At 45.3% G+C, this 25518-nt stretch overlaps 2 protein-coding genes across 3 annotated transcripts in view; one reads left to right on the top strand and one right to left on the bottom strand.

Annotated features, from left to right (window-relative positions):
• Positions 1 to 11752: 11752 nt before the first annotated feature.
• DHFR (dihydrofolate reductase) lies at positions 11753 to 23756 on the bottom strand. 2 transcript variants are annotated; one of them, XM_066181960.1, is made up of 6 exons: positions 23533 to 23756; positions 23038 to 23087; positions 21536 to 21641; positions 20481 to 20607; positions 13450 to 13565; positions 11753 to 11983 (listed from the first exon to the last, which is right to left on the bottom strand). In XM_066181960.1, the coding sequence occupies exons 1-6, from the start codon at positions 23724 to 23726 to the stop codon at positions 11896 to 11898; spliced, it is 681 nt and encodes a 226-aa protein (XP_066038057.1). In that variant the 5' UTR covers positions 23727 to 23756; the 3' UTR covers positions 11753 to 11895. The 2 variants fall into 2 exon arrangements, with proteins under 2 accessions (XP_066038057.1, XP_066038058.1); XM_066181961.1 differs by lacking the exon at positions 23533 to 23756 and adding an exon at positions 23378 to 23480 and having other exon boundaries at positions 11764 to 11983.
• The window catches only part of MSH3 (mutS homolog 3), an 89726-nt gene continuing 87912 nt past the window's right edge, over positions 23705 to 25518 (top strand). The window contains exon 1 of the mRNA XM_066181962.1: positions 23705 to 23826. Coding sequence (XP_066038059.1) covers positions 23725 to 23826 — 102 coding nt within the window. The 5' untranslated portion in view covers positions 23705 to 23724. The remainder of the gene's footprint in view (positions 23827 to 25518) is intronic.

Genomic DNA, 25518 nt, shown 5'->3' with positions numbered 1-25518 from the left:
TTCCTAAATGTTGCTGTATCAGAAGTACTCCATGAGTTCCTAAGTTATTGTGACTGACACAGTTACCTCTCACCTGTGAAGGGAAACTTTGAAAGGCAGCTTCAAGCTTTAAAGCAGTTTGAGGAATGAGGAACTCACGGGACTCAGTGTGACACTGGAATCATGGACTGGTCTGCCAAATCACCCACAAGTCCTCTTACTCTTGTACAAATAATATTCCTGCACTGTGTTTTCTGTCTAGAAAGGGCTTAGTTTTGTTTTCGAACAGTAATATTGTCCTGGAAAGTACTCTGAGACAAAATAGCACCAGGCACCTCATAGTATGAAAACTATTGAATCTAACAGTCTAATCACAGCACTGAGGGGGAAAGAACCCATCGATGTTATAACAAATAAACACAGGCAACAGTGTCATGAATGTGTGATATGAATGAAGGAGTTCTTGCAAAGTATTCCTCACCTATTTAATGTGAGAGCCAGATTTCCTGCCCACCGTATCTCAGCACCCTCACAGTTAAACAAGCTCTCACAGTTGTTTAGAGAGTCTAGAATCATTCCAGTAAAATTGTCATTGATTCTCATCTCGGAAAAAAAGACCTGCTTTCACACTAAAAGAGCATCAACATTTAGGTATTTTTATGATTCTTCATAAGCACATTAAACCCGGCAGATTCAGTCAAGGTAGGAAAAACTTGTTCTGCTAGTTTAAATTTACCACATACGAGTTACTTTTGATTAAAAAAAAATACCATCCCAATGCTGCTAAAACTGCTCCACCACCACCCCGAAGTTTCCACTACAACTTGCAACCTGACGGCTCTAAAGGGCTCCCTGCGAGGAGCTGGGAAAAAGCAAGGACTGCAAACTTCTCCGCAGAGAAGTGGCAGCGCAACACAGTAGCATATAAACACCACGAGCACTAAATAAAGGCTGTGAGAATTAGTTTAAATACTTTACCCGAAGCGGCAGCGCCGTTCCCTGCGCGCTCTGCTCCCGGCGGACGGGACGGAGCCGCCGCTCCTGGCGCTCCCGGCGGCGCCGAGCGACACCGGGACACTCGGCAACACCGGGACACCGAGCGCCGCCCCCGGCACCGCCCTCGGCCTCGGCACAGCCGCTGCCCCTCGCAGCCCCCACCCCCGAGCCCACCTCCGCACGGCCCCAATGCCCCCTCGCACTCGCGATCCCGCCGTGTGCCCCACCGCTGTTCCCCCCACAGCCCCCTCACATCCCAGTGTGTCCCCTCAAACCCCGCAGGGGCCCACACCTGCTTCCACTCAGCCCCCCCTCCACATCTACATCCAAACACCCTCACACCTCAAATACTCTTCACACCCCACACACCCCTCAAGCCCCAGATATCCCTGACCCCTCACATTCCTTGAAACCTCTCACACCCCAGATATCCATCAGACTCTTCACACCCCACACAGCCCCCACACCCTTTGCCCTCCTCGTACCCCACACATCCCATTTACCCCTTGCATCCCACACCACCCTGCTCTTACCCACCTCCCACCCCTCCTGTCACCCCACGTACCCTCCCACATGCACCCCCTCCTTCTCTCACACTGTCTCACTGCCCCCTCACACCCCATCACCCCCGCACCTTCTGATCCCCCGTCCCCTCTCACACCCCCACACCCTCACCCCGCAGCACCTCCGGCGGATTCTCCTGGTGTAGAGCGGCCACCCCTGCTCCGAGCAGAGACTGCACCGAGGTGTCTCTGGCTCGACTTTGTGATCTCCTTAGGTGCACTGAACAGAGAAACAACCCACCAAAGACCTTCTTCACCACCACACTTCTTCCGGCCACTCAGGGCAAGAATTTTATGGAATTGAGAGGAAGCTGAGCCCAAGGAGATGCTACCCTCAGGTGTTACCTAGTTTGGCTTTGCAATAATTCCTAGTCAGTTTCACAGGCTAAAATCCTGTGAAATTTCAAAGCAGTGTCACAGACACTTCTTGGTTTCCATGCAGCTTAGGACACCTTCACAAAAACACAGTCTGGTTGAGGCTGGAGGGGATCTCTGGAGGTCATCCAGTACAAGCCTCCTGATCACCCAGGAACAGCTAGAAACCACCTGCCATCATTTTTTAGTGTCTCCAAGGATAGTATGTGTCCACAACCTGTCTGGGCAGCCCGTGCCAGTGCTTGGTCAGCCTCATAGGGAAAAAGGGTTTCCTGGGATTCAGAGGGGGAGACTTAATTCAGTTTGTGCTCGTTGACTCTTTCCCTGTCACCGGTTCCTGCTGGTAAGGATCCAGCTCTGTCTTGTTTTCATTTTCCTCTCAGGTATTGGTGTACAGCAGTGAGACCCCTCCTGGGCATTCTCTCTTCCAGGCTGCCCAGAAGCAGCTGTTCTGAGCCTCTTCACTTGTGACAAAGGTCCTGTAGGGATCTTCTGGGAGACAGTGCCAAAGGCTCTACTGAAATCCAGGTGGGCACTGTCCACGGCCTTCCCTTGGGCCGCTTGGTTCACCATAGGAGGTCTGTGGGTTGCTCCAGCATCACTTTCCCTTGGAGCAGCCAGCCTGACACTTCCCAGCACTGAGCTGTGCTGAGCTCTTCAGTTGCTGGGTGCCTGTGCTCATGGGGTGTTCTCAGACACATCTGTGAGCGACAGGACTTTCCGGTGGTCTCCAGAGAATCCAAGGATATTTCCTCGGAGTGCAGCTCACAGGGTGTCCCCGCAGAGGCTGCTGACCACAGGGGTTGTGTGAGACCCTGCACTCACCCCCTGGCAAAGCACGGCTGCCTCACCGCCCCTGTGTCAGCACACGGCAACACTCACCAGGTGAGTGCAGCACACCAGCAGGGAAGGTGAGGGTAAAACGACAGCCAAACAAGCCACCACGGTCCTACAGTGAGCAGCAAGTCATAGCACAGCATTCAGCTGCACAGGACTGGCTTTGGCATCACAGGAGAGAGAAGGTTCCAGGAGCAATGTGAAGGGGATTTGTACCTTGCTATTTTTTAAAAGTGCACGTCAGGATCAATGAGAAGCCGTCATGACTAAGGGCTGGATAAATGGTATGAATAAGCCACTAAGACAAACAACATTCCAAGGGCAGGTTCCTCAGTTACTCTTTAACCTTCTCTTTCAAAAACTAAGTTGGGAGAATGTCCACAGATATTTTGGTGTCCCCCCCCCCCCATGTTAAGATTCTAATTATCTTTGTTTCCTTTTCCTCTCTACCTCATCCACATTTTTAACACTCAGTCTTTGCCTCATGCAGCCTCAGAAAGGCGTGTGTACTGAGCACCCACTCCTCATGAGTTTACTGCTCTTCACAGTCCTGTTGTTGGGTTAATTCTGTGAGATGGAGAGGCAGTGTACACTTGTGTATATGCCAGCACTCCTGCTGCTGAAACAGTACCACTTCTGTAGTTCTTGCAGCTCTAAATGTCCCCTTTCTTATTTCTCCTTCCATCTTTGCCTGCATTGTGGTGTTGAGCTTGATAGCCAACATGAATCATTGACCAAAAAAAAACCCACCCAAACAAACGTGTATCAAACCAGCTCTTGGAAGAACACTTTTATGAAGATAATTAGATTTTTTTCTTATAAACATCACCATGGATACTCTTGGTTGGATAGAAAAACAACTATTGGTATCAAGAAGTTCCTGCTACAAGTGAAGAAGAATGGAAAGCCAGAGCAGGGAACACATCCATGAGGCACAAATTTTATTATAAAACACAGAAGGTGTTTCCATATGCATGTGGCGTATTTGTTTATCACACTTCTTGATATCCCTCTCTTGTATTTCACTGACAGCTGGGCTACCTGGATATGTACCAGGAGAAAGTTTCATGGTTGCAGAATTCTAATATTAATTTTAATTGACTAAAAATGTTTGTCACAAATCAATGTTTCAGGTTGCTCAAGGAATCACTAGAGAAGGTATTGCCAAATCAGGTTCAATGTAAAAGTGGAAGTGCAACAAAGTTAATTGGCATGTTTCACTCTATTCACTACGTAGTTCAGGCACACAGAACAAAATTTTGAATCAATCAATCTAAAATTAAAATCAAACAAAAGTGGTGTATGTGGAAGTTGAGGACAGGACAAAGAGTAAGAATGGGAAAGGCTGAGGATACAAAGGAATAAGGGAGATCCTGTCACTGAGTTACAGGGTTCAGAGTGGACCTCCCTACAAAACGTAGCCTTGGACTTGACCAAAGCTTTAGGCCTTGGGATTTTAACAGTACTTAAACTTAACAGCAATAAATTGATAGCCTAATTGAAAGAATTTAACAAAGCATTCTGTGGCATTTACTAGAACCATGACAGTCACTTTTAGGCCTGACTTACAAACCTAATGCATTTAGGAAACTGGAGAGCAACATTCCTACTCCATTTGCTGTAGCACATTCACCATCACATGCTCACGGCCCCAGAGCCTGTTCACGTGTGTACAATCCCTGTACAGCTCCATCCCTGTGGGAAATCCCCCCAAGCTCAAAGAAGGTCTCACTTAGGACCAGTGTTTGTAGGGTCACAATGTTAGTCATAATGGATTGCAATTCTGCTTGGCAACTTTCTTTGAATGTTCAATAATGAAAATGTTTGTCCACCTGGACTTGCTCATTAGCCAGCACCAGATCCTGGGAGCAGACAGTGCCTCTGGTAACTCAAGAGAAGCTCAGCCCAGGTGCTGCTTGTCAAGGCCACACAACCTAATGGGCATTTCTGAGATCACAGTGTGGCCTCAGGTGGGTGATTCGCCTCAGGTGGGTGATTCTTGATAAACTCTGGGCGGGCGGGCGGGCAGGCAAATGACATATTTAGTTTTCGGGATGCCAGTTGCCAGCAAGTTGCAGGAATCCCAGCACTGGACTGCAAGCCTGGAGCCAGCAGTCCTATTTTGGGAAGGTGGTCTCGGAGCTGAAAGCCCTGGCTTGGCACCAGGCAAGGCAGGCACACTTGAGGGCCTGTGGGGTTCAAGTGTTGTCAGCCACAGATGGGCATTTCCTTTGTCTTTGGGGATCCTGGGAATCAGCTAAGTCAGCTGTTTCAATTTGTTTATAGGAAAATAAAAGAATGAAAAGGAATAGAAATAGCTAAATTCAATCTGACATCCCCACCCCCTGCCCTAGTTTTGGATTTTGCTTCCCATGAAAAATTGTAAAGACTCTATTTTATCTGTTTGGTACTGGCCAGCCTTAGCCTACACCAGCAAGAACTCATTCAAGGGAAGGAGCCGTGATTGATTACACATGCAATTACTTACATATTAATGCACTGCTGCATAAATTGTTGAATATGATATAATGTAATGGAAGTCATTCTAGTGTTTCAGTTACTTTATTATGTATTAGTGCACAGAATTCTTTTCAAAATGGTGAATGAATGGAAAAATATAGAAGCCTAATTAACTTGGTTTAGTTGGGATGACAGGAAAAAAAACCCCCAAGCCCTGAAACTATTTTTATAATATACTAATTTGGTACCTTAAATACCTTCTAAACCATTAGGTACAGAGGCAGATGTTGACTGTACTAGAACTGTTTGCTGAGAGGAATGCACTCATGTTGTAAACAACAGTGTTCTTAAATATATATCTCTTAAATGTAACAGGCACAGCTGCTTGCTTGTTCAAAATCTTGAAAGGGGATTATGGTAGTGATGTAGAGACATCAGTTGAGAGGTCTAAGAGAGAAGTGGAGTGCTATGTTTTGTGCTTCAGAAATAATGACCAAAACCAAACAGAAGGAATTAGGAGTTTATGAAGTGTCTCACAAAAACCCCATGCGTGCAGTGTAAAATCTAGAGAAGTACCTTGTTATGTTAGTGGTTTGTTTACCAGGCAATTTGGAGGCACACGTGGCACTGCACTGTTCCTGCTAACAGTCTCTGTGGGGCCATCAGGCTCTGGTGTGACCCTCTGCCTCCAGGCAGATCATGCCAGTGCCCAGGTATCTCCTGGTTTCCATCACGCATGTTTTGATTAGCTATTTATGACATGAAGCGATTTGCCTGGATAAATAATCTCTCTGAAGTGTTTGGTGGTTATTGCCAAGTACTTTCATTAAAAAACTGAGTGTGTGTGGGAACTGCACTTGTGACACTTGCAGGAATAATTGTGGCTGGTGACGGAAGCAGGGCTCCCTCTAACAGTTTTAGAGAGTATATTGCAATAAATGTCTTGTTCCATGGGCACAAGCCTTGGCAATGCTCCACAATTCCAGTGCTTCCTTCCTGGGTGCTATAAATCAGCAGGCTCAGCGGCTAACTCTCTTTTGCCAGTTCCCACAGCCTGTGAACATCCTTAGAGATGAATCTTTCTCATACATATGTTTATAAATTGTTGTTTAGATTGAAGCAGAACACTGGCTGTACTTTTAAGTCTGGAGCAGTTTCTAAAAGAATCTGAATTACATATTGGGAAAAAAATACAGTGAATTGTGCAGAAAAAAAGTGAAACTGGTCTGCAACAAAAGGGAACAGAATTTACATTATTCCATCCGAAAGATAACCATAATTTCATGAGAGACACTGAGAGTCAACACTAAAGAAATCAATTTTGACTGGCTGAAATAGCAATATGCCCAAAAATAGTCAGTGAGTAAAGAACTCCAGTTGAATGGGTTGCCTTCTACCATGATAAACAACTGAACAAGCATGAGAAAAAAAAGGATTTAAAACGAAATAGAAAAAACACCAATTCTTTCTAAACTTAGATGTTACATTAATGAGGTTTTCCACCTAGGACTGCTGAGGGACCGGATCTAAATTTTAATCTTTTTGAGCAAAGCCTAACAAGAGGAGGTATAGTGATTAAAAGCTCCTTCTTGCTCTCATGAAAATGAAGCTCTTTTTCAAGATGTTTTCACAAGAAACCGTTTCTAGGAGCTTTTCTGGACATGTTCAACGAGCTACTGATACAGAGAGCTACTGATAAACAACTAAAAAGACTAAATGCTTCTAAAGTGCTCCTTAGTAAAACTGAACAAGCTTTAGTGCAATTCAGTGGCCCAATCCATTTTAAGTTATTGTGGTGAAGCAGGGATCACCAATGAAGGGCTGGTAATCCATCCACTGGGACAGCTGTCCAAAACCAATTTGAGTGTCCCCACCAGGGTTTTGTGTGGAAAACTGCATTTGGAGGAAGGATGAACATCAAAATATTCTGTTTTCATGCAAGTGTCCATCCCGATTTAATCAATTACATAATTTATAAACTATTTTATGGTTTTTGAATAATGGCTTACTTACTGAAAAAGACTCTGCTTGGTATTAGGAACTTGTTAAACTGAACTGTTCAAGGAAGATATTGACTTAAAACTCCATAGGTAATGGTGTATCATTCATTTCCTGTCCTCTCAGATTCTGTTTATTATCAGTTTGTATTTATTTCACACACCTCCCCACCCGCCCATATTTTTTTCTTTTCACAGCAGACATCACTTAACAAAATATTTATTTTCACACCTACAGGTTTGCTTACTTAGGCAAATATATGGCCCAATTTCAAGAAAAACACTTCACCACCACCTAATCAGAAATAAGCATATACTTAAGAGACATCTACTTGAAATACCTACTTCTCTTGATTAGCCCAATTCCCTGAATTTCTGTAAATTTTTAATCGAATGGGACAGCTGAAGCGATAAGGGACGGAATGGCGAGGACCACAGCTCAAGGACTGAAGATGACATACAAGTGCTGTAGCTAAACCATTAAATGATAAAAAGAGCAAAACAAGACGTATGAGAAAAGATAATCTACTTTAACCCACCCAATTTAATTGGAGATGAACAGGCAACTTTTGTAATGTAAGCTCTTGTCCAAGTCACTTGAAAAAAAGTCCTGAAAATGTAATCAGAATAGAACTCTGCTTGAGAGCTCATCTATTCTTCATCCAACCATGTCAATTAATCTAACAAAAGCGTTCTTGTATGAATTTTGCTTTGATGTTACAGAAAGGAGACAGAATGATCTGCAGAGAACAGAGGGTAGAATAACCCAGGATCACCCCAGACCCAGCTGAAAACAAGTGAAGACAGGGAAAAGAGCAGGTTTCCCTCATGCAGTCCCAGAAGCAGAAGCTGCGCACCAAGGGAAGAGGAAGAGCACTGGGCCAGGCACAGCCACAACCCCTGGGCACTGGAGGCTCTGGGATGGGACTCTTGCTCCCGGGTGTAAAGCTGGCACATTCGGATAGCAACTCCAGCTGAAGATTTCTGTGGAGCTGACAATGGCAGTCACACAAACACCCAAATCCTGAAAACCCCAATGATATTCTTTGTCACAGCATCTTAAAGGTGCTAAACCCCGCCAGCGCCAACTCTTAAAGTGTTTTCTTAGTTATTATAGCTACAGGGCAAACTAACACCATGTATCCTTCTAAGAAACATCAATTTCCTCTTCTCAGCCCTCTTTCTCCTCTTCCACTCTTCTGTTTCAGGACCTGGCTCTTCAGATTTTTCAGCCAGCCTTACCCTAACTTGGTTGGCTTCATTCCTACAGCCCTCCAGGGCAAGCAGAGACAGCACACCTGAATAATAAGGGAGGCATCTCCCAGTTCTGTACTTAGCCAGGCTTTGTCGCCTCATCTGTCACCTCTGTTCACCTAATTTTCTGTCCTGATTAAGGAACAATCCTTCCTTCTAAGTCAGCTGCTGCCTCTGCCTGCTCCAATCTTCTTCTGTTAGCATAACTTTTTAACTAGTGAGGGTAAGTTTCGGTTTAGGTTTAAGTCCTCAGCAAATAAGCTGCTGTCTGATAAAGACAACACAATTGTCTGCTCCCCATTAAGATGTCATGTCAAGTGCTACCAGTACTCTCCTCAGATAACCTGAATAAGATAATCACTGCCATTCTCCCCTTCCTGTTTTTCTCCTGCTCTTCTGTATAAATACTAATAGTATTTTATTTGCTAAATTAGCTAACTTATTTTTCAGAGTGTACCTTTCTTTTCCATGGATTGCTGTCCACGATAGATATTTGTTGTTGGAATGTTCCCAGCTCTGACCTTGAGTACACTGTGACTCCAACACTACTGAAAACATCAGCTTTCTACTGCCAAATGGAAATCACTGTCCACTGTCAGATAAGAGATAATGAGTAATAGACGAGCAATAAAAACATTTATGTTTGTTTTTCACTTTTTATGCAAACCCTCTGGTTTTAGCTATCTTGTTAAATCTAGTATTATCCTTGAAAATTAAAATTTTAATATGTTTGGAACAGTTTGTTCCTGGGAAAGCATGAATGAGGGGGATTAAATTATACCTGTATAGACTTTTCTTGGTGATTGGTAATTACACTGTCACTCATGATGCTATTCATTGCACTTAGCTGCATGCAACTGGGTAAAAACATGACATTTTCCCCTGTACTGGACATAATGAGAATCTATGGCTTTTCAAGGAATCATTCATCAATGAGGTACAGGAATAAACAAAACATAGGGAAGATGCATTTGGAACACAGGTTTTTTCTCTTCAAGCCACTGTACAAGAGACTTATTTTTACCCTGGGGAGGTAACAGGGGCTAGGTAACCACCCTCACAATACATCTGACAGCAAGCAGTCTGTATGTGCTTGCCTAGCACACAGGCTCACACCCTTCTGCCTAGCCCTCCTGAGACAGCAAGCCTGTTAAAAGTGATGCTTGGGGTGTCTGCCTGTGGGGTGAACATGATTTTGGGTTCAGCTAAGCTGCAGTCAAATGCATTCTCCCAGCTCTCAACAGGGCTCTGTATGTTGAAAAGCTGTGATACAAAAGGTGCTGTCCAAGTGCAGTGCTTCTACTAAAAACCAAACCAAACAAAAATGCATCTTTGTGGGAGCATTATGTTCTGAAAAGTTTCAAGTAGCAGACTCAGAAATCCGCATTTCCACGAAATGTAAATTAACTTAATTTGTTGTTGTATCTGACAAAGGACATAGTTAAATCTGGAGAGGACTGAGTGAGTCCACAAAGAATCAAGAGTAACCACTTATGTTCTCAGCAGGCTTGTTTTTGCACCCAAGTTAAAAGTTCTTTGATACTGAAATGACGCTACAAAACACCCTGGTCTCAGTGAGCCGTATCTCTGCACTTAGGCACAAAGTTTCTAATCTATGTTGGCTGCAGCCAGTGTTGCATGAAGTCTGTTCTCCCATTTTTAATAAATGTCAGTTGTCCTAAACACAGTACTTTGCAAAGTGTCAGAGCTTTCAACACTGACCTATAATAGGCATGTTTTAAACACTTTTGGGAGGTTATTCTCTTGCCAGGGTCACTGTGACTCGTATTTAAAAAAAAAAAAGACATCTCCCTGGTAACAGTCTCTTTCTTCCCTTTCAACAATGTGCTGTCAATTTAAAACTCTGGAGATTTCTTGCTGCATTATGTAAACATAAACTTGTTTTTATCGATCGATGTAACATCAGCACGGAACAAGAAGATCAATACAGGGAAGTGCTTACTGTTTCAAAGGAAACAGAGAAAACTGAGACAACTCAGAGCAGGTGCTGCAATAAATATGTTTTTTATCATCTAGGTGCTGTAGTAAAGTGCTATGGAAAATTTAGGGGGTGCTCATAGCTGATATTCTAAGAGAATATCTATGTAAATTATACCAGTTTATTTAATATTTGTAGTATTTCTGTTTTTAACTATATTTAACAAATATCAAACAGGACTACTCCACTATTGCTTATAATCTGTATTTGTCACATGGATTATTCAAAATCACACTGACAAACAAACTGCATCTGTACTGATAATGCCTGGCAGGAGCATAGGAACAGACTTTTAAGAAATCAATGTATATTTTCTTCCACTTCAAAGTGGCTGTGGTCAAACTGACACAGTGAATTTTTATGAGAGCAGCCAAGCTTTCAGACAGCTGTGAACCTAGGCAAATATTAAAGCTTCTTTACCAGATTTTGCTGGGTTTGTGTGGCCACTTTTGGAGAGCAGGGGCGCTGCAGGGGTGGCTTCTGTTAGAAGCTGCTGGAAGCTTCCCCTATGTTCTGTGGGGCCAAAGCCACCAGCTCCAGGATGGAGCCACTGCTGGCCAAGGCTGAGCCCACCAGTGGCAGTGACACCTTTGGGATAACAGAGTTAAGAAGGCAGGGAAAAACCTGTGGGTAATGACAGTTGGGGCGACAGGGGCTGGAAGGGGACAGAAAAGAGCCCTCCAGGCTCAGGCCAGGCGGGAGCAGAGCGGGTGCAGCACGGATTCCCCTCAGCCCATGGGGAGCACAGCCCCACCTGCAGCCCTGAGGAGCCCACACCGGAGCAGCAGATGCAGGACGGAGGCTGTGATCTCATGGGGAGCTCCTGCTGGTGCAGGCTCCTGGCAGGACCTGTGGCCCCAGGGGGAAAGGAAGCCACTTGAAGCAGTTTTTCCAGCAGGACTGGTGGTCCTGGGGTGACAGGTCCTTGATCAGTGCATTCCTCAACTGCTGTGTGAGACTTCCTGATACACCTTCTCCTGCTGGGCTTGCTTACCTTTACCTCAACACCCATACATTTTAAAGGGCATTATAAATGTATACAAATGTATACAACATCCCAGTTAAACTTAGGAGGATTGCTGCTTTCTCAGTGCTGGATGTTTTGAACAAGGAGATAGATACTAAACCCCTTTGTTTCAGTAGAAAAGCTCTGACATAGTCTAATGCCTCTCATTACCCATGGAATTGTTAGGGATGCTGCCATGGATTGTGAGATCAGTGCGGGGTCTCATGCAACCTTTGCTGTGGAATTGCTCAGACCCCCTTCTGCAGGGTGTACCTTCAAAGTATGGGGTCTGGGTTTTGGAACCATTCACTACTGAAGTATTTTACCATCAGGCATGATTTTCTTCAAAAATTTAATGTATCTTTACACTCAGTAAAACTTCATGGTTGAAAATACCTGCCCTTACAAAAGAAGTACAAAATGCCTCCCTCATTCTGCCACAACAGCTTTTTCATACACTTCAAATTTGTACTGGATCCCATTCTCTTCTTGGATATCAGCAGGAACACCTGGGTACCTAGGGAGAGAGGAGAAGTAAAGGCAAAAGCCAACAAGCAGGTAAGAATATTACTATGATTCATGTGTAATTTATCCAATCAACTAGAAAAGCAACTTGTTCGGAAAAAAAAAGTGAAAACACTGTCTTTAGAACAGGTGGACTGTTTCTAGGAATCATATTAACTACTATCCATGATTTACATGCACATCTTTTAGATCAAGGAAGCATACTCTGACAGAAAATAACAGCCCTATTCTTGGCTTAATAGAGAAATATCCAACATTTTTATTACAACCTCTAATACGTCATTCAAAATGTATGCCAAAGAAGAAGAGATTATGGAATGCTTTGGGTTTTTTTCTCATCTTGGTTTTCCTAAGTTGGTTTAGAGGAAATTCTAAGGACAAGGCTTTTTACAAGTCTGCAAGAGATTACTAAAGAAGGTGACTGCTACCAGAGAAAGAGTTCCTCTATATTCTAGGTTTTCTAAACCACTTCTTATTAATAGACGCTTTCAAAAATCTTTTCATCTCTCCATGAAAGAACAAGGATTTTGTGTGAGTAATACTGACTTTGAGGGAGAGATACATTTTAAATTTATTTGGTAAGGTTTGGCATCGTCAGGTTTCCACTTCAGCAAGGAAATTACCTGTTATTTTACAAAATCATGTTCGAAGACCAATGTTCATTTCAGTACATAGGCCAAGAACAACGTATAGCCAGGAACAGCCGAGAGAGAGAGAGAGCTTTGGGTCAGATCTGAGGACACTCAAATGAGCACATAGTAGTTCAGAATATATTGGAGCTGGAGAAGGTGACTCATTCTCCCAACCCACCTCGTCTGTCCCATATCGCTCCTCCCTGCCCCTGCCTATCCTCCCCCAGAGCCGTGCTAATCCATTCCTGTGCCCCCGAGAAGAGTTTTACTCCTCACACTTTGTATTTCTTCCATTGCTGGTCTTTAATCAGCTGAGAGCTATAACAGGAGCAGCAGGAAGAGCATCAGGTCCAGTTCTGCCTGGTTCTTGTGGCAGGTGTCTGAATTTTTGCTGCCTTAATGCCTGTTGGATGTAATCTTGTGGGAAAGGACATAGAAGCACAGGTGGAAAATGACAAGGATAATACAGAAGAAACCAGTGGATAGCAGAAACATTCAGAGGCCAAATACTATTTACTAACAACATACTGAGAGTTACAAAGCTTAGTAAATATTTGAGTAATTCTAAATCAGGAAACAATAAGAAAAAGCTACATTTGAAGGAAACAGGCATAGCCCATTCTTTACCAAGAAGATTATCGAGCTGAAGAACACAGCAAGTTCCAAGAAAATCTGCGCAGTGTGATGCCATTCCAGGTTGTAAGTAAAGTATGATTCTGGGGATAAATTCACCTCTAACTCAAACCAATACGGCCTTAATAGAACCCTTAAAATATGCAAATTAGATTATTCTGAAGACAAGCCTGATATGCATTTTGGTACTTACTCTGTTAGAAGCTTGTAGTCTTTATGGTCAATTTCTGGAAAAAATGTGTCACTTTCAAATTCTTTCAAGATTCTTGTCACAAACAATCGATGATGAATTGGCTTCTCCATTGCTGCCTTTAGGAACAACACAAACTCAGTCACAATTTTATGTACCACAGGCTTCTAGCAAAGCCATGGAAATTACACTCTGAATCTCCTCTTTTAGACTCTGCTGAAGAGCAGTTTCTAAAGGGGTAGTTTCAGCCTGTGTCAGTTCCACCTGGTAAGTGGCAGCAATACCTATTCTCAGAGCCTGGGGTATCTGATGGAAGTTAAGAACAAAATTTGAATAGTGAGAAGAAAGGGACAGTAAGGCCCAGTAGCAACAAGCAATTTCTGAATCACACTTCTTTGGGAGACAGGAAGGTTTAAGTGGTGAGAGATGCCCACACCTCAAGGTAATTTGTTCTGATGCTTAAGATCACTGCTAGGGATTTGTGCTGTATTTTTTGGAATTCCAGGTACCAATCTACCCCTTAGTTTAACTTCAAAGTTGGATCTCTGGACTGTTGCAAAATGGTAACATGCGCTGAAAGTTTTTACATTTCCAAGCTCCTTGGATGAAAATGTTTTAAGATAATGTTTGTTAGGTAAGGTTTTCACTAACAAATTCAGCAGTTAGTAATACACATTTTGTCTAGAGATCAAAGAACGGCAACTCTTCCAGACTTTGTGGGCATAAAATAACCCATGAGAAGCTACGTTAGGGTTGGTTACAATACATTTTTGAAAAGCTTGTAGCTCTTCCTCCCTTTCGCTTAAACTGGCAACGAGCAATGCTCTTTGTGGAAGATGACTCACCATGCAGCAGGCTATTACATACTACTTCAGCAAGCACAGGAACCAAGTAATAACAAATGGAATCCAATAAAATTAATTAACCACTGCTGAGAGGCTAATCTGTAGAAAAGCTGCTCTACTAGAGAACAGTTAAAAACGAAAGGGGTAAGTCACAGCACACAAGCATCGAACAGCACTAAACTGGTGTCCATCCATTTTGTATGCAAATACTAGTATTTTGCTTTGTTTAAGGACGGGGAGGTAAGAAGAGTCACACTTGCAAAATGACAGAAGAATAACAATCTGCTTCACAAATAAAAGCACACTGTGTTCTGTAAACAGAGACACACTTCTGCTTTGTAGTAGAACAAATCAACTTCCTATTCAACTCTACGGGAATTCACCTTTACCAAGAACTCTCTACCACTACAACACGCCAGGGAAGAGCAGAGGGAGGGACTGACCACAGGTGTTGGAAAGAAAGTTGAATTTAACCCCAGGGAGACCAGACCGTGATCTCTGTTCTAGGGAAATGGTTTCATTAGCTGAGTGAACCAACCAGCTGTGTCACGGTCCCCACATTCACAAAAGAAGTGCAAATGCTTTCTCAGTTTGCCAGAAGAGCTCTGAAGGCTTGTGTGTGTAGGTGGCCCATGACCAGTAAACACCAAACAGAAAAGAGCTTGGGGAAGAGTAACAGGGTCAGGCTGGTTTCAGGCCACATGTTCTTCCTCAGCAGCTGGGAGTGCCCAGTGCCTGGCAGTGAGAACACAAGGGGCAAGGACAAACACGCTCTTCCATTTCACTTTCTCTGTTCTGTTCAGGGCAACTTTCCCCTGCTTTGGGATTCAAACACACAGTTAAATCAGCTACTGGCTGCCATCCTAACCCAGCCTGTGTGCCCACAGCCCTGCCTGATCATCCCCAGGCCATGCCTGACCTGGCTATGATCATGGGGCCTGCCTCTGCCCCATGGACCTGTCCCACCATCCTGAGCCCTGGCTGGGGAGGCTCCTGCCATTCCAATCACTGCCCATGGGGTCCAGCTCCTGTTCCCTTGGGAATGCCTGGTCCTTCCTGCTCTCCCAAGGCAACTACAGAAAACTTCAGAGAAGCAAATTTTGTATCAAACACAAAACCTTCCACAGGTGGAGCCTACAAAGGAGCCTGTTCAGCGAGGCCTGGAGTCTGACACTGCCTCAGTGAAATACTGCTGAGGACATGGCAGAGTGGCATCGGAGTTTTATCATACTGCTGTCATTTCCACAAGGAATAAAGTAGTTCCTCACTGATACTCAATTCAGTCTTGCCCTGTCCAGCCCACTCCACTGGTTTCACCATATTTTTGGGACTGGGGAGAAATTAGAGGAGGCACAGAACTGAGCTGATGGAATGCTGACATACTCCACACATCATAAAACCATACATACCATACAGATAAGGAAACTGACACGTGGGTCTGTTGGTTTTTGTGGATTTGTATGTGTGTTTTTCTTGTTGTTGGTTTTCTCTGCTTTTTTTTTTAACAACCTGTTTAATATATAAGGATGTGATGGACTCACAAGTCCTATTCCCAGTAAAACCTGAATGCTGTTTTCGACCTCTCTAAATCACAGTTTAAATGTAGTTAAAAGACACTGATACAATTTATACTGAGTGGACTCAGTGGAAGGTGTCCCAGTCCATGATAAGAGATTTGGAATGACATGAGTCTTTAAACCCTTTCCACCCTAAACCATTCTGTGGTCCTCTGACCCCCCTAGGATGTCCAGAAAGCACTGTTTTTCAGAGTCAAGGCCAAAACCTGAACCCCTCAAGAGACAATACCTCCACACAGCTGCAGCAGTGTCTTAACTCAGAACAGAAACCTGATTTTGAAATCATAGAACTGTGGAATCGCTAAGGTTGGAAAAGATCATTGAGGTTCCAAGATCACTGAGTCCAACTGTTAAAGCATCTTCCATCTGTCCCCACTCACCATGCTTGAGCTGTACATGGGAGCAGGTTTGATATCCATGAACAAAATTTCTTGGGGATGAAACTGAGTCAGAAACTGTGCTCCAGTACATCTGATGAGCTCCAGCAGCTTTGAGGGACTCCAGGGCCAGAATCAATGAGTGAGCCACCACCACCAGCTCCCAGCACACAAGAAGCACTCACAAGCCACCAGACAAAGTGAAGTGCTCACACAAAATCACAGAGAACCTGCCATGATGTGTAACAGCTTTGTAACTGCTGTAACCTACTGACCACCGCTGGGCTCTTCCTTCCTCAAACGGCAACCTCAGCTCCTTCTGGAACTCAGGAGATCCAGAACAGTGCAGAGGAGATACATATGGCATTACACTAAGATCCAAGCAAGTTAACCTGGTAAACCCGTGCTGTCAGAAGTCCAAAAGCTTCCCTGGAGGCAAGGTTACTGCCCTGTGACTACATTATAGGAGATAATAAACCTGATGAGGGGATCACTGTCCAGTCAAATTCAAGAAGATGATACCCACTTGAGTTTTTCTGAACTCTGATGGAGCTGTTTTCAATCCTTCCTGCTCTCACTTGTCAATACCAACACTCCACCCAGCTTCTCCTTGTCCCCACTGCTCCCCCTTCCCCTGCTGCAGAGGTCAGGTCAGTTTCCTAGAGTGTGTGAGCACAGCATCAGCATGACCTACAGGAGGACCTGAGTGGTCACCACAGCTCACAGAGGACCTGAGGCAGCTGATGCCAATCTTCCCACCCCGTGGAGAGAACTATGTCCTTGAGAGCCGAGGGGCAGGAGGAGAGATGGCATAACCAACAGAGGGATGCTCTGTGCTCTTATAAATGTTCACAGATTTGGCCCTTTGTCTTCTGCAGTTTGAGGAGGAAAAGCATGTGAACAGCAGCCATCCCCTGCCTTCACTCCACTCCTGGCAGGCAGCATCCTGTCCCAAAATGCCACCCTGGAGCACCTGCTGTGATACCTTGGCTTGCCTCAGTTTGTAAAGGCTGGACAGGGCACTGCAGCCACCTGTACCTGAGACTGACTGCACACCCGTGTCCCAAACGTGCATTCGGACAGCTGGGCAGCTGCTGCACCTTGGCCCAGCTCCCTGGATGAGGACAAGTCTGGCTGGTGTTTCAGCATGGTGCCTGGTCCAAGCAAAAGGCACAAGTAGGGCAGGTGCTCAGATATCCTGAACAGCCCAGGGCACTCATCAGGGGTGTGGGAAACAGAAAGCAGCAAAGGCCTGTAAGGTCATGGCACACTCCCTGCTCATACTATCTAGAAACATGGCTTGCAGGATTGTTCCCAGAGGTTAGTGACAAACAGCCCTGATCATCCTCAAGCCAAACTGATTAACTGATCAGACAGTGCTAAGGTTAGGAGCTGTGTTAAAAGGCTCCATGGGACAATAAGCCACCGTCTCAAATAACGATGTGGACCCTGGAGGTGTTGTCTGGCAATGGCAAAGCTGCTGCTGTAGCTTCTGACAGATAGTCTCAGTTGTGCACCCTCACATACAGTACCTTCTGCGTCTGCTTCCTATTCCCCAGAATCCCACTCCAACAGAATGTCAGGCCGAGCTCACTGTGCCAAGGACCACAGACCAACCTGGGCAGAGCAGCTGCAGTGCTGTCCCAAGAATCCCCACATCTTCCTACTCCTCCTTTGACACCCACAGTAGCCCCTGACAGGCTGTCAGAGCAGCCCCCACCAAGTGCCACAGGTGCCTGTAGTTCCACTTCACAGTGATCCCGATGGAAAACCACTGTGCCTCAAGGAGTTAGCAACCCACAGAATAATTCCCCTGCACAGACCGTGTTCCTTGCCCACAGGATGACAGGGTCAGACAAAACACCGTAACAGGGAAGCTAGAGGCAGACCCCACTGGGAACCTGCAAATCTGCCACCTGCAAGTGCCTCCCCTGATCCAGAAGTGCAGCAAGAAACTCTCATGTGAACATCCTTTCTGTTTGACAGTAAAAAGTATAAATAGACTTGGTTTTCTATAAGAGAATCCTGTAACAGCCTGAATAATCAAAATGGGGTAGGCCTTTCTACAGACAGGCACAGACCTGTATTAATGAACAAAATCAGTTCTCAACCTTTGAGCCACACAAACTAGTGAGATCAAAATAGTGTTTTAAAACCAAACACCTACAACTACTGAATAAAATTCAGTAGTTCACTTCAATTACCAATTGCTATTTTACTTCCCACACATTTCTACATGGTGTAATGGAAATATTCCTGTAAAATCCTTTGTGCATCTTTAATACAGGTAGTAAAAATACTGCTTGCAGTTTTGGTAGATGTTTATGGTCCCCATAATACCCTCTCAGTTAACATTACAAAGGTAATCTGAGTGCAGGAATCTGTATAAAACTGTCAGATTTCTCCCTAATATAATTAAACTTTCCTTTGAAATGGCTTGAGTAGATGCTCGAAAGGGAGGAAACAGCTGAAATTTTAGAACCACGAAAGGTTGGACAGAACCTTGAAGCTCATCTTGTTCCATGGGCAGGGACACCTTCCACTGTCCCATGTTGCTCCAAGCCCTGTCCAACCTGGCCTTGGACACTGCCAGGGATCCAGGGGCAGCCACAGCTTCTCTGGGCACCCTGTGCCAGGGCCTCCCCCCCTTCCCAGGGAACAATTCCCAATATCCCATCCATCCCTGCCCTCTGGCTATGGGAGGCTGTTCTCCCCTGTTCTGTCACTTCAGGCCCTTGTCCCAAGTCCCTCTCCAGCTCTCCTGGAGCACCTTTAGGGCCTGGAAGGGGCTCTGAGGTCTCCCTGGAGCCATCTCTTCTCCACACTGGACATCCTCATCTCTCTCAATGCTTTTTCATGTCCAGGGTAACTAGGTGTCCTATTACTTTACACATTCCCTTGTACTGATCAGCACAAATAGTACATTCCAATTTGTTCTTGATCAAAACGGCCAATTTGTAATCTTAGTATTGGTGAGTAACAGTCTAAAAAAAGGCATTATTTTCTTCTAAGTATCAGCCAGATGCTGGAAAAATAGTTAAAATAGAAGCCTCCAAGACAGATGCCCTTGGAAGAAGCAGCAGAAGCAATAACCCTTTACAGCTGAGCCTGTGGCTGTGGCAGGGAAGGGGCAAATGCTGCTGCTAACAGCTGGCTCTGGCTCTTTCTGCACAGCTCTGCCCTCGGTGAGGAGAAGCCCCCTCCAGAAACCCTCTGCATAGCAGAGGCACTGTCACGGCTGAGAGCCAAGAACATTTCTTCAGTAGGATTGTATCTGATTATAGGCTGAACGCATCTGCACGTCTAATATATGGTGGACTTCACCATGAGGAACAAGCGTTACTTAATATGCACCTCATCTTACAATCTTAGCAATCTCTAACTACTTCACTGTTTTTTACTGTAAAAGATGCACTTCCTCAGACACAGAGAAGAGGTTCATGAAAAGCATGAAGTGCAAAGAAGTACCAGAAAAATGCATTTTCTTACCCCGTACACCGGGCACAGTATCAGCCCTAATTTCCCACCAGGTGCATTACGGCACTGCCATCACACATCTCACGTCTGAGGGCTGAACAACAAGTGGAGTGTATCTCCTTGCATGCTTGTAATGAGTAAAGGACAGCAGCACTGTTTCTTTCACTGTTAAAAAGAATTTGCTTTACAATTCTTGACCCAGGGAGTGGGAGCAGTAGGAATACCAATGGATGGGAAAGCAGAGCGAATGTGAACCTTCTGTTGTATGATTACCTCCTGTTATTGCTGACACCATGACCTGTCAGCTCTCTCAAAATCCTATTTTCTTCCCCATTTACATATATAAAGCATCATACTCTGGCTGAAAATCCTGGAGCGCTTTTCCTTTTTTACTTTTCACATCCTTTGCAGGGTCAGTCAGCAATCTCAGTAAAATAAAGATAACAATATGGGCTCAGCAAAATAAACATAACAATATGGGCTTTGTCTGAAGAACCTAGCAATTCAGGTATTTATGAAAAGCACTCAAAAGCACAACAACAGCGTGACACTGGCCCATTGGCAAAAGCAATGTTCAGTTTCTGGACGGGATTTCTGAACTTGAGAGTTGAGATCCTACTCTCTGAGACTTGTTCTACTGCAATCACTGCAGTTTGCTGGTAATGTGAAGGGAAAGCACCTCCTAAAGCAGCAGTAATAGGAACTTCATCCTCATCCCATCACAGAAAATGAGTAATTTAGGAGGAGGCTAAATGTACCTTGTACACTGAAGTGCCTCCCACGATCCAAACCATGTCTACTTTACTTTTTAACTCTGGTGAATCCAAAAGAGCTAAAGCATCATCCAGACTTTTGGAAAGATAATGGGCTCCTTTCGGGGTCTCCCTAGAAAAAGCAAAGCTTTATTACTAAATAAATAAATAAAAGGCAATTCATCATGATCATCAATATAAACTAGACACAAAATATGCTTTGCTGAATTAACAAAGAGCTACATGTTTCATGTTAGTTAATTATTTTGAAGTGCCTGTTATTGCCAAATTATGTTAGAAGTCTCATCTGACTGCAGGATTGTTCGACAGACCACAGCTTAACAAGAATTTAGGAGGCATTATAAATTAAAAATCAGGAATTTCACAACATGTTTTTGAAAAAGAGTAACTGAGAAATTTACGTATCTATAAGATACACAATCTATAAATTAAACATAGATAACAAAATACAGATAATCAAGAAATTAAATGTAGATTTTGACTTGAATTCCCAAATGTTAATATTTCATTCAATGAAACTAGTTCAAAAGCCAATATTCCCTGTCCACCTACATATTTACCCGCAAATCCACCAACATCCTCCAAAGCAATGAAGCACTACAAGTGGACATTTGTGTTTAAAAATATTTGTGTGACTGTGGGTGATGTGTTCAAGAAGAGAGTTCTGAAAATGGACAGTTCATCCACAATGCCTAATGAAAATAAACTTCAAAAATGGATTAAGGGCCACCAATCTAAGCACAAACCAGAGAAACACAGTTAAATACACGAGTCAGAAGCACTACTGAAAATTGTCAAATGGTGTGTGAGTAGAGCTAGAAGTAGTACTCATGATGCAAAGTAATGACAATTACCTTGTGAATGAATTTTAAAAAATTAAAAATTAAAAGTAAAGGAGTTAAAACACTCAGAACCAACAGCAGAAATGCTTTCTAACCAGGTATCAAAAATGCTACATTTGTAACTACTGTATACTGTAACGCTGCAGACATTTTTTGGTGCAGGTTTTTATTTGCTTTACAAGCATTTATCATACTTACTTGAGCTCCCTGCTGAGCACAATATTAATTCTGTCTTTTAAAGGACGGTTCTTCTCAGGAATGGAGAACCACGTTTTTCTACCCATTATCAGTGCATTCTGTTTACCTGAGCAGGAGAGAGTTGACTTGAATTGTTTAGAGACAATGATGGACTTCCCCTGCCCCTCCAAGCTCCTCTCCAGAAGTTAGCAAAAAGAACAAGCTAAGGCTCCAGTTTTCAAATGAGTCACATACAGATTTATAAACCCACAATAATTTCTAGGAGAAGAACCAGTCAAATTAAATCTAAAGTCGAAGTGCTACAAGGGATTCGTAATACTCTTACATTCACATGTAAATATAATTTCTGACCAAACCCAAGCATTCATAACCTGATTACCTCTCATATGTAAATCTGCTAAAGAAAGGAATGCTTCTCTTTTCGAGGAAAAGGAGGTATCAGAGAAAAAAACACAAAGCCAACACGGTCATGCTTTCCATGTTGTTTCCAGGCTGAGACACAACAGAGGCAATGGTGGTATTCCTGGTGTGAAGATTTACGGCAGCATAATCCATTAGGAAGTCTGGTTATGAAGCACTTTACTTGCCTAGCATCCAAGATCACAGCTTATCAAAAGATCGGCAGGCAGGGTAGAGCAAAATGTTTCTTTGTAATTATATTTCAAACATCTTTTTTCTTGATCACAGGTTATTTGTGCCAGGTAAGATGCAACTTGCAGACGTCTAAAAAGACAACTGTCAATTGTGTTCTCTCCTTTTTTTGCACATATAGGGTTGCAAAGGGCTGAATCAGATCTCCAAATGTGTCTAAAGTGTTCCACTTCGAACAGTTTCAAAATGACATTAGACATTCCTTGTGGATTATGGAACAGACATTCAAACTAGAAAACTGAATAAATCACCTAATCAAAACAATATACCAAGCTGACCAGAAGTGAGTTTTTACCAAACAAGGGAGTTTTAACAACATAAAAAAAGCCGTAAACAAACCATGAAAAAGTGACCGTGTTGATAAACAACTGCAGTATTTCTGCTGTATGGTATCAGCATGTTTGGATTTTCTGGTGCATGGATTTGGCTCAGCACTCAGAAAACTCAGCAAAATTACTGTCACAAGGGTCAGAGGGATGGATCAAATGGCCAAGGCTGAGCTACGGCAAACAAGTTAGATAAGCTAATGCAGACTGAAAAAAACCCACCTCTGCTAATTAGGCAGCTTGTGAAAACCTCCCCATTTTAACTTGGAGTTTTGGGTAAAGACTTGTTAGATAAACTTCAGATGAAGTTTTCTATAGTTCTGGTAAAAGACTTGGAAATTGTTTCCTAAAAGACCACCTGCATCTCCTCTGAAATATCTGATTCATCTTCTTTTCTTATCTAGTCCCACCGATTACAGAGGGCTGAAATACTGGTGAGACTTGTGAGGGCAGGAAGGGGGCCGAGGCAGGGAAAGGGAGAATCCCCAGGTCTGAGTGCCCGGTGCCACACACCCTGCACTTTACCTTCCACGCGGGATGTGCTCGTCATTCTCTGGAAGTACTTGTACTCATTCCTGCCGGGGAAGCACGAACTGCGTTACAACGTGTCTTAAGAATAAATTCTCTAATTCGTATTTTTTTTTTTTTTTTTTTTTTTTGCAACTTCTCTAATTTCAACGAAAAAACCCTGCTCACGATAGGAGCGTCGCCGGGGAGAAGCGGTTGGACGGGGCTGGGCCGGTGCCATGGCCGAGGCGGGACCTTTGTCCCCCAAGCTGTGCTTGAATGAGCGATAACCGGCGGCCATTGCATGACAGAGAACCCACCCAGAAAAACCAACCCCACAGCCCCGCTCCCGCCATACCTCCGCTTTCCCGCCTCACAGAGCATCCCCTCAAGCACTACAGCTCCCAGCGCGCCCCGCGCGGCCCCGTCGCACCGGCCTGTTGCCGCGCGGCGCGGGGCACGCTGGAGGCTGTAGTGCGGGCGGGGGGGCGCGGCGGCGGCAGGCAGCGGTACCTGAGCGGCGGCCAGGGCAGCCGCCCGTCCTTGCCGATGCCCATGTTCTGGCTGACGGCCACGATGGAGTTGAGCGAGCGCGCCATGGCCGCTCCGCGTTCCCCGCGCCGCGCCGGAGCCGTGCCGGGGCGGGTCAGGGCGGGCCCAGCGGGCGCATCCGGCGGGAGGCGGAGCCGGGCGCGGGGACCGGCCATGCCGCGGGGTCGGCGGGGCGGCGGGGCCTCGCGGCAGCTGGTGCTGAGCAGGTTCTTCGGGGCGGCAGCGAGCGGCGGAGAGCGCGGCCCCCGCAACACGGTGCGCGGGGCGGGGCGGGGCGGGCACGGCCCGCTATCCCGGTGTCCATCCCGGTATCCCTGTCCGGGGCACGGGCACTGCGGGACCCGGCCCCAGGGCCGCCGCAGCCCGGGCTGCGAGGTCCCGGCTGTAGCTTCTGTGTGACGAGGGGCACTGGTACCCCGGTACTCGGGGAGCACCCCGGCAGGAAGGACACGGAGCTGCTGGAGAGGGTCCAGGGGAGGCCGCAGAGATGGGATCTGGAGCCTCTCTGTGCTGGGCAGAGACTGCGGGAGCTGGACCTGGTCACGCTGGAGAAGGGAAGGCTGACAGGAGATCCCATCAATCCATACAAACATCTCCAAGGGGTGCCAGAGGATGGGGCCGGGCTCGGTTCAGTGGTGCCAGTGCCAGGATGAGGAGCAATGGCCATCAAATTAAGCACAGCAAGTTCCACCCCAGCAAGAGGAAGAACTTCTGTCCATGGAGGGGCAGAACCCTGGAACAGGTGCCCAGGGAGGGCCTGGAGTGTCCCTGTCTGGAGACATCCCGACCCAGCTGGACACGTTCCTGTGTCACTGCTCCAGGGGACCCTGCCTGGGCAGGGGCTTGGGCTGGATCATCTCCAGACATCCTTTCCAACCCCAGAAACCCTGTGATTCTGTGATACAGGATATGAATGTTTTGGAGGGGCTGGAGCTTGGCACAGGTTTGGTGAGCTGGACAAGACCAGCGTGTTGGTCCATGTCATTCGGGCTTCACTCCCATGTTGAAGCCCTGTGCCTTCTAGTTTTGCGAAATGTGGAATACATTAAGATTATTGTAAGTCAGGATGTTCTCTGAGGTTTGATCTTTGTGTATTTTGAAGCCTGATCAGCAGGAAGTGAGACGTGATCAGTGGGACAGGCAGCAGCTGCATCCCTTAGTCAAGTCCTGGAATTAACAAGTTTAAGGATGTAAATCAGGATGTTGGTGTACCTCCATGTATGCCTTGCAGACTTGTCAAAGTGTTTGGGGGCCACATGTCCCGCAGCTGAACCCTGTTCATGCCAGTACCACGACTCATCCCTGCAGGTCAGACAGAGCCGGCCCAGGCACAGCCCCTGGCCCTGAGCAGGTGCAGAGCTGGGCTGGGCTCACACAACCTGCATGGCAGTGACATCATTCCTGACAGAGGCAGTGCTTGGGAAGTTAGCAGCTCTGTCTTTGTGTAAAGAATGTAAATAATGGGAGGGCAAGGGCAGTGAGGTGTGCTGGAGCAGCCCGAGCACACAGGCCTGCCCAGCACGGGTGGAACACCCAGTGTCTCTCTCCAGGGTGTCACTGTTAGCTTGTGACACACTGAAGAATGAATCCCGTTTTTGGGCAGCTCTGGCATGCAGTGAGCCATGCTCCTGTCCCAAGTGCTGGAGCTTGGGTGACTCCAGGTCTGAGTGCTGGTAGGTGCAAGGCCAAAAGAGCCTACAATGGTGTAGATCCTCGCTGTGTCACCACTGGAAAAAAGTAGCTGTGTCCCAGCAGTTGGATTTCATTCTGAGTTTGTATTTTCCGGTCTCCCTGTAGGCGGTTTCCAGCTCCTGGCCCTGTAAGGGCATTTGCTTTTTCTGCCTGTGTCTCAAGGCAGCTATTTTGGTTGCCTTTGGTTCAAATATAATTTGAAAGGTGTGATTACAGCTTTCTGTCCTTTAGAAGAATCTTCCTCATTAGTGTTTA

This window comes from Chamaea fasciata, unplaced genomic scaffold (assembly GCF_029207755.1).
Source record: "Chamaea fasciata isolate MVZ Bird 193981 ecotype frontalis unplaced genomic scaffold, bChaFas1.0.hap1 SCAF_4, whole genome shotgun sequence".
Taxonomy (NCBI): Eukaryota; Metazoa; Chordata; class Aves; order Passeriformes; family Sylviidae; genus Chamaea; species Chamaea fasciata.
Note: the sequence above shows the minus strand (reverse complement) of the source record. Positions and strands in the feature narration are given on the sequence as shown.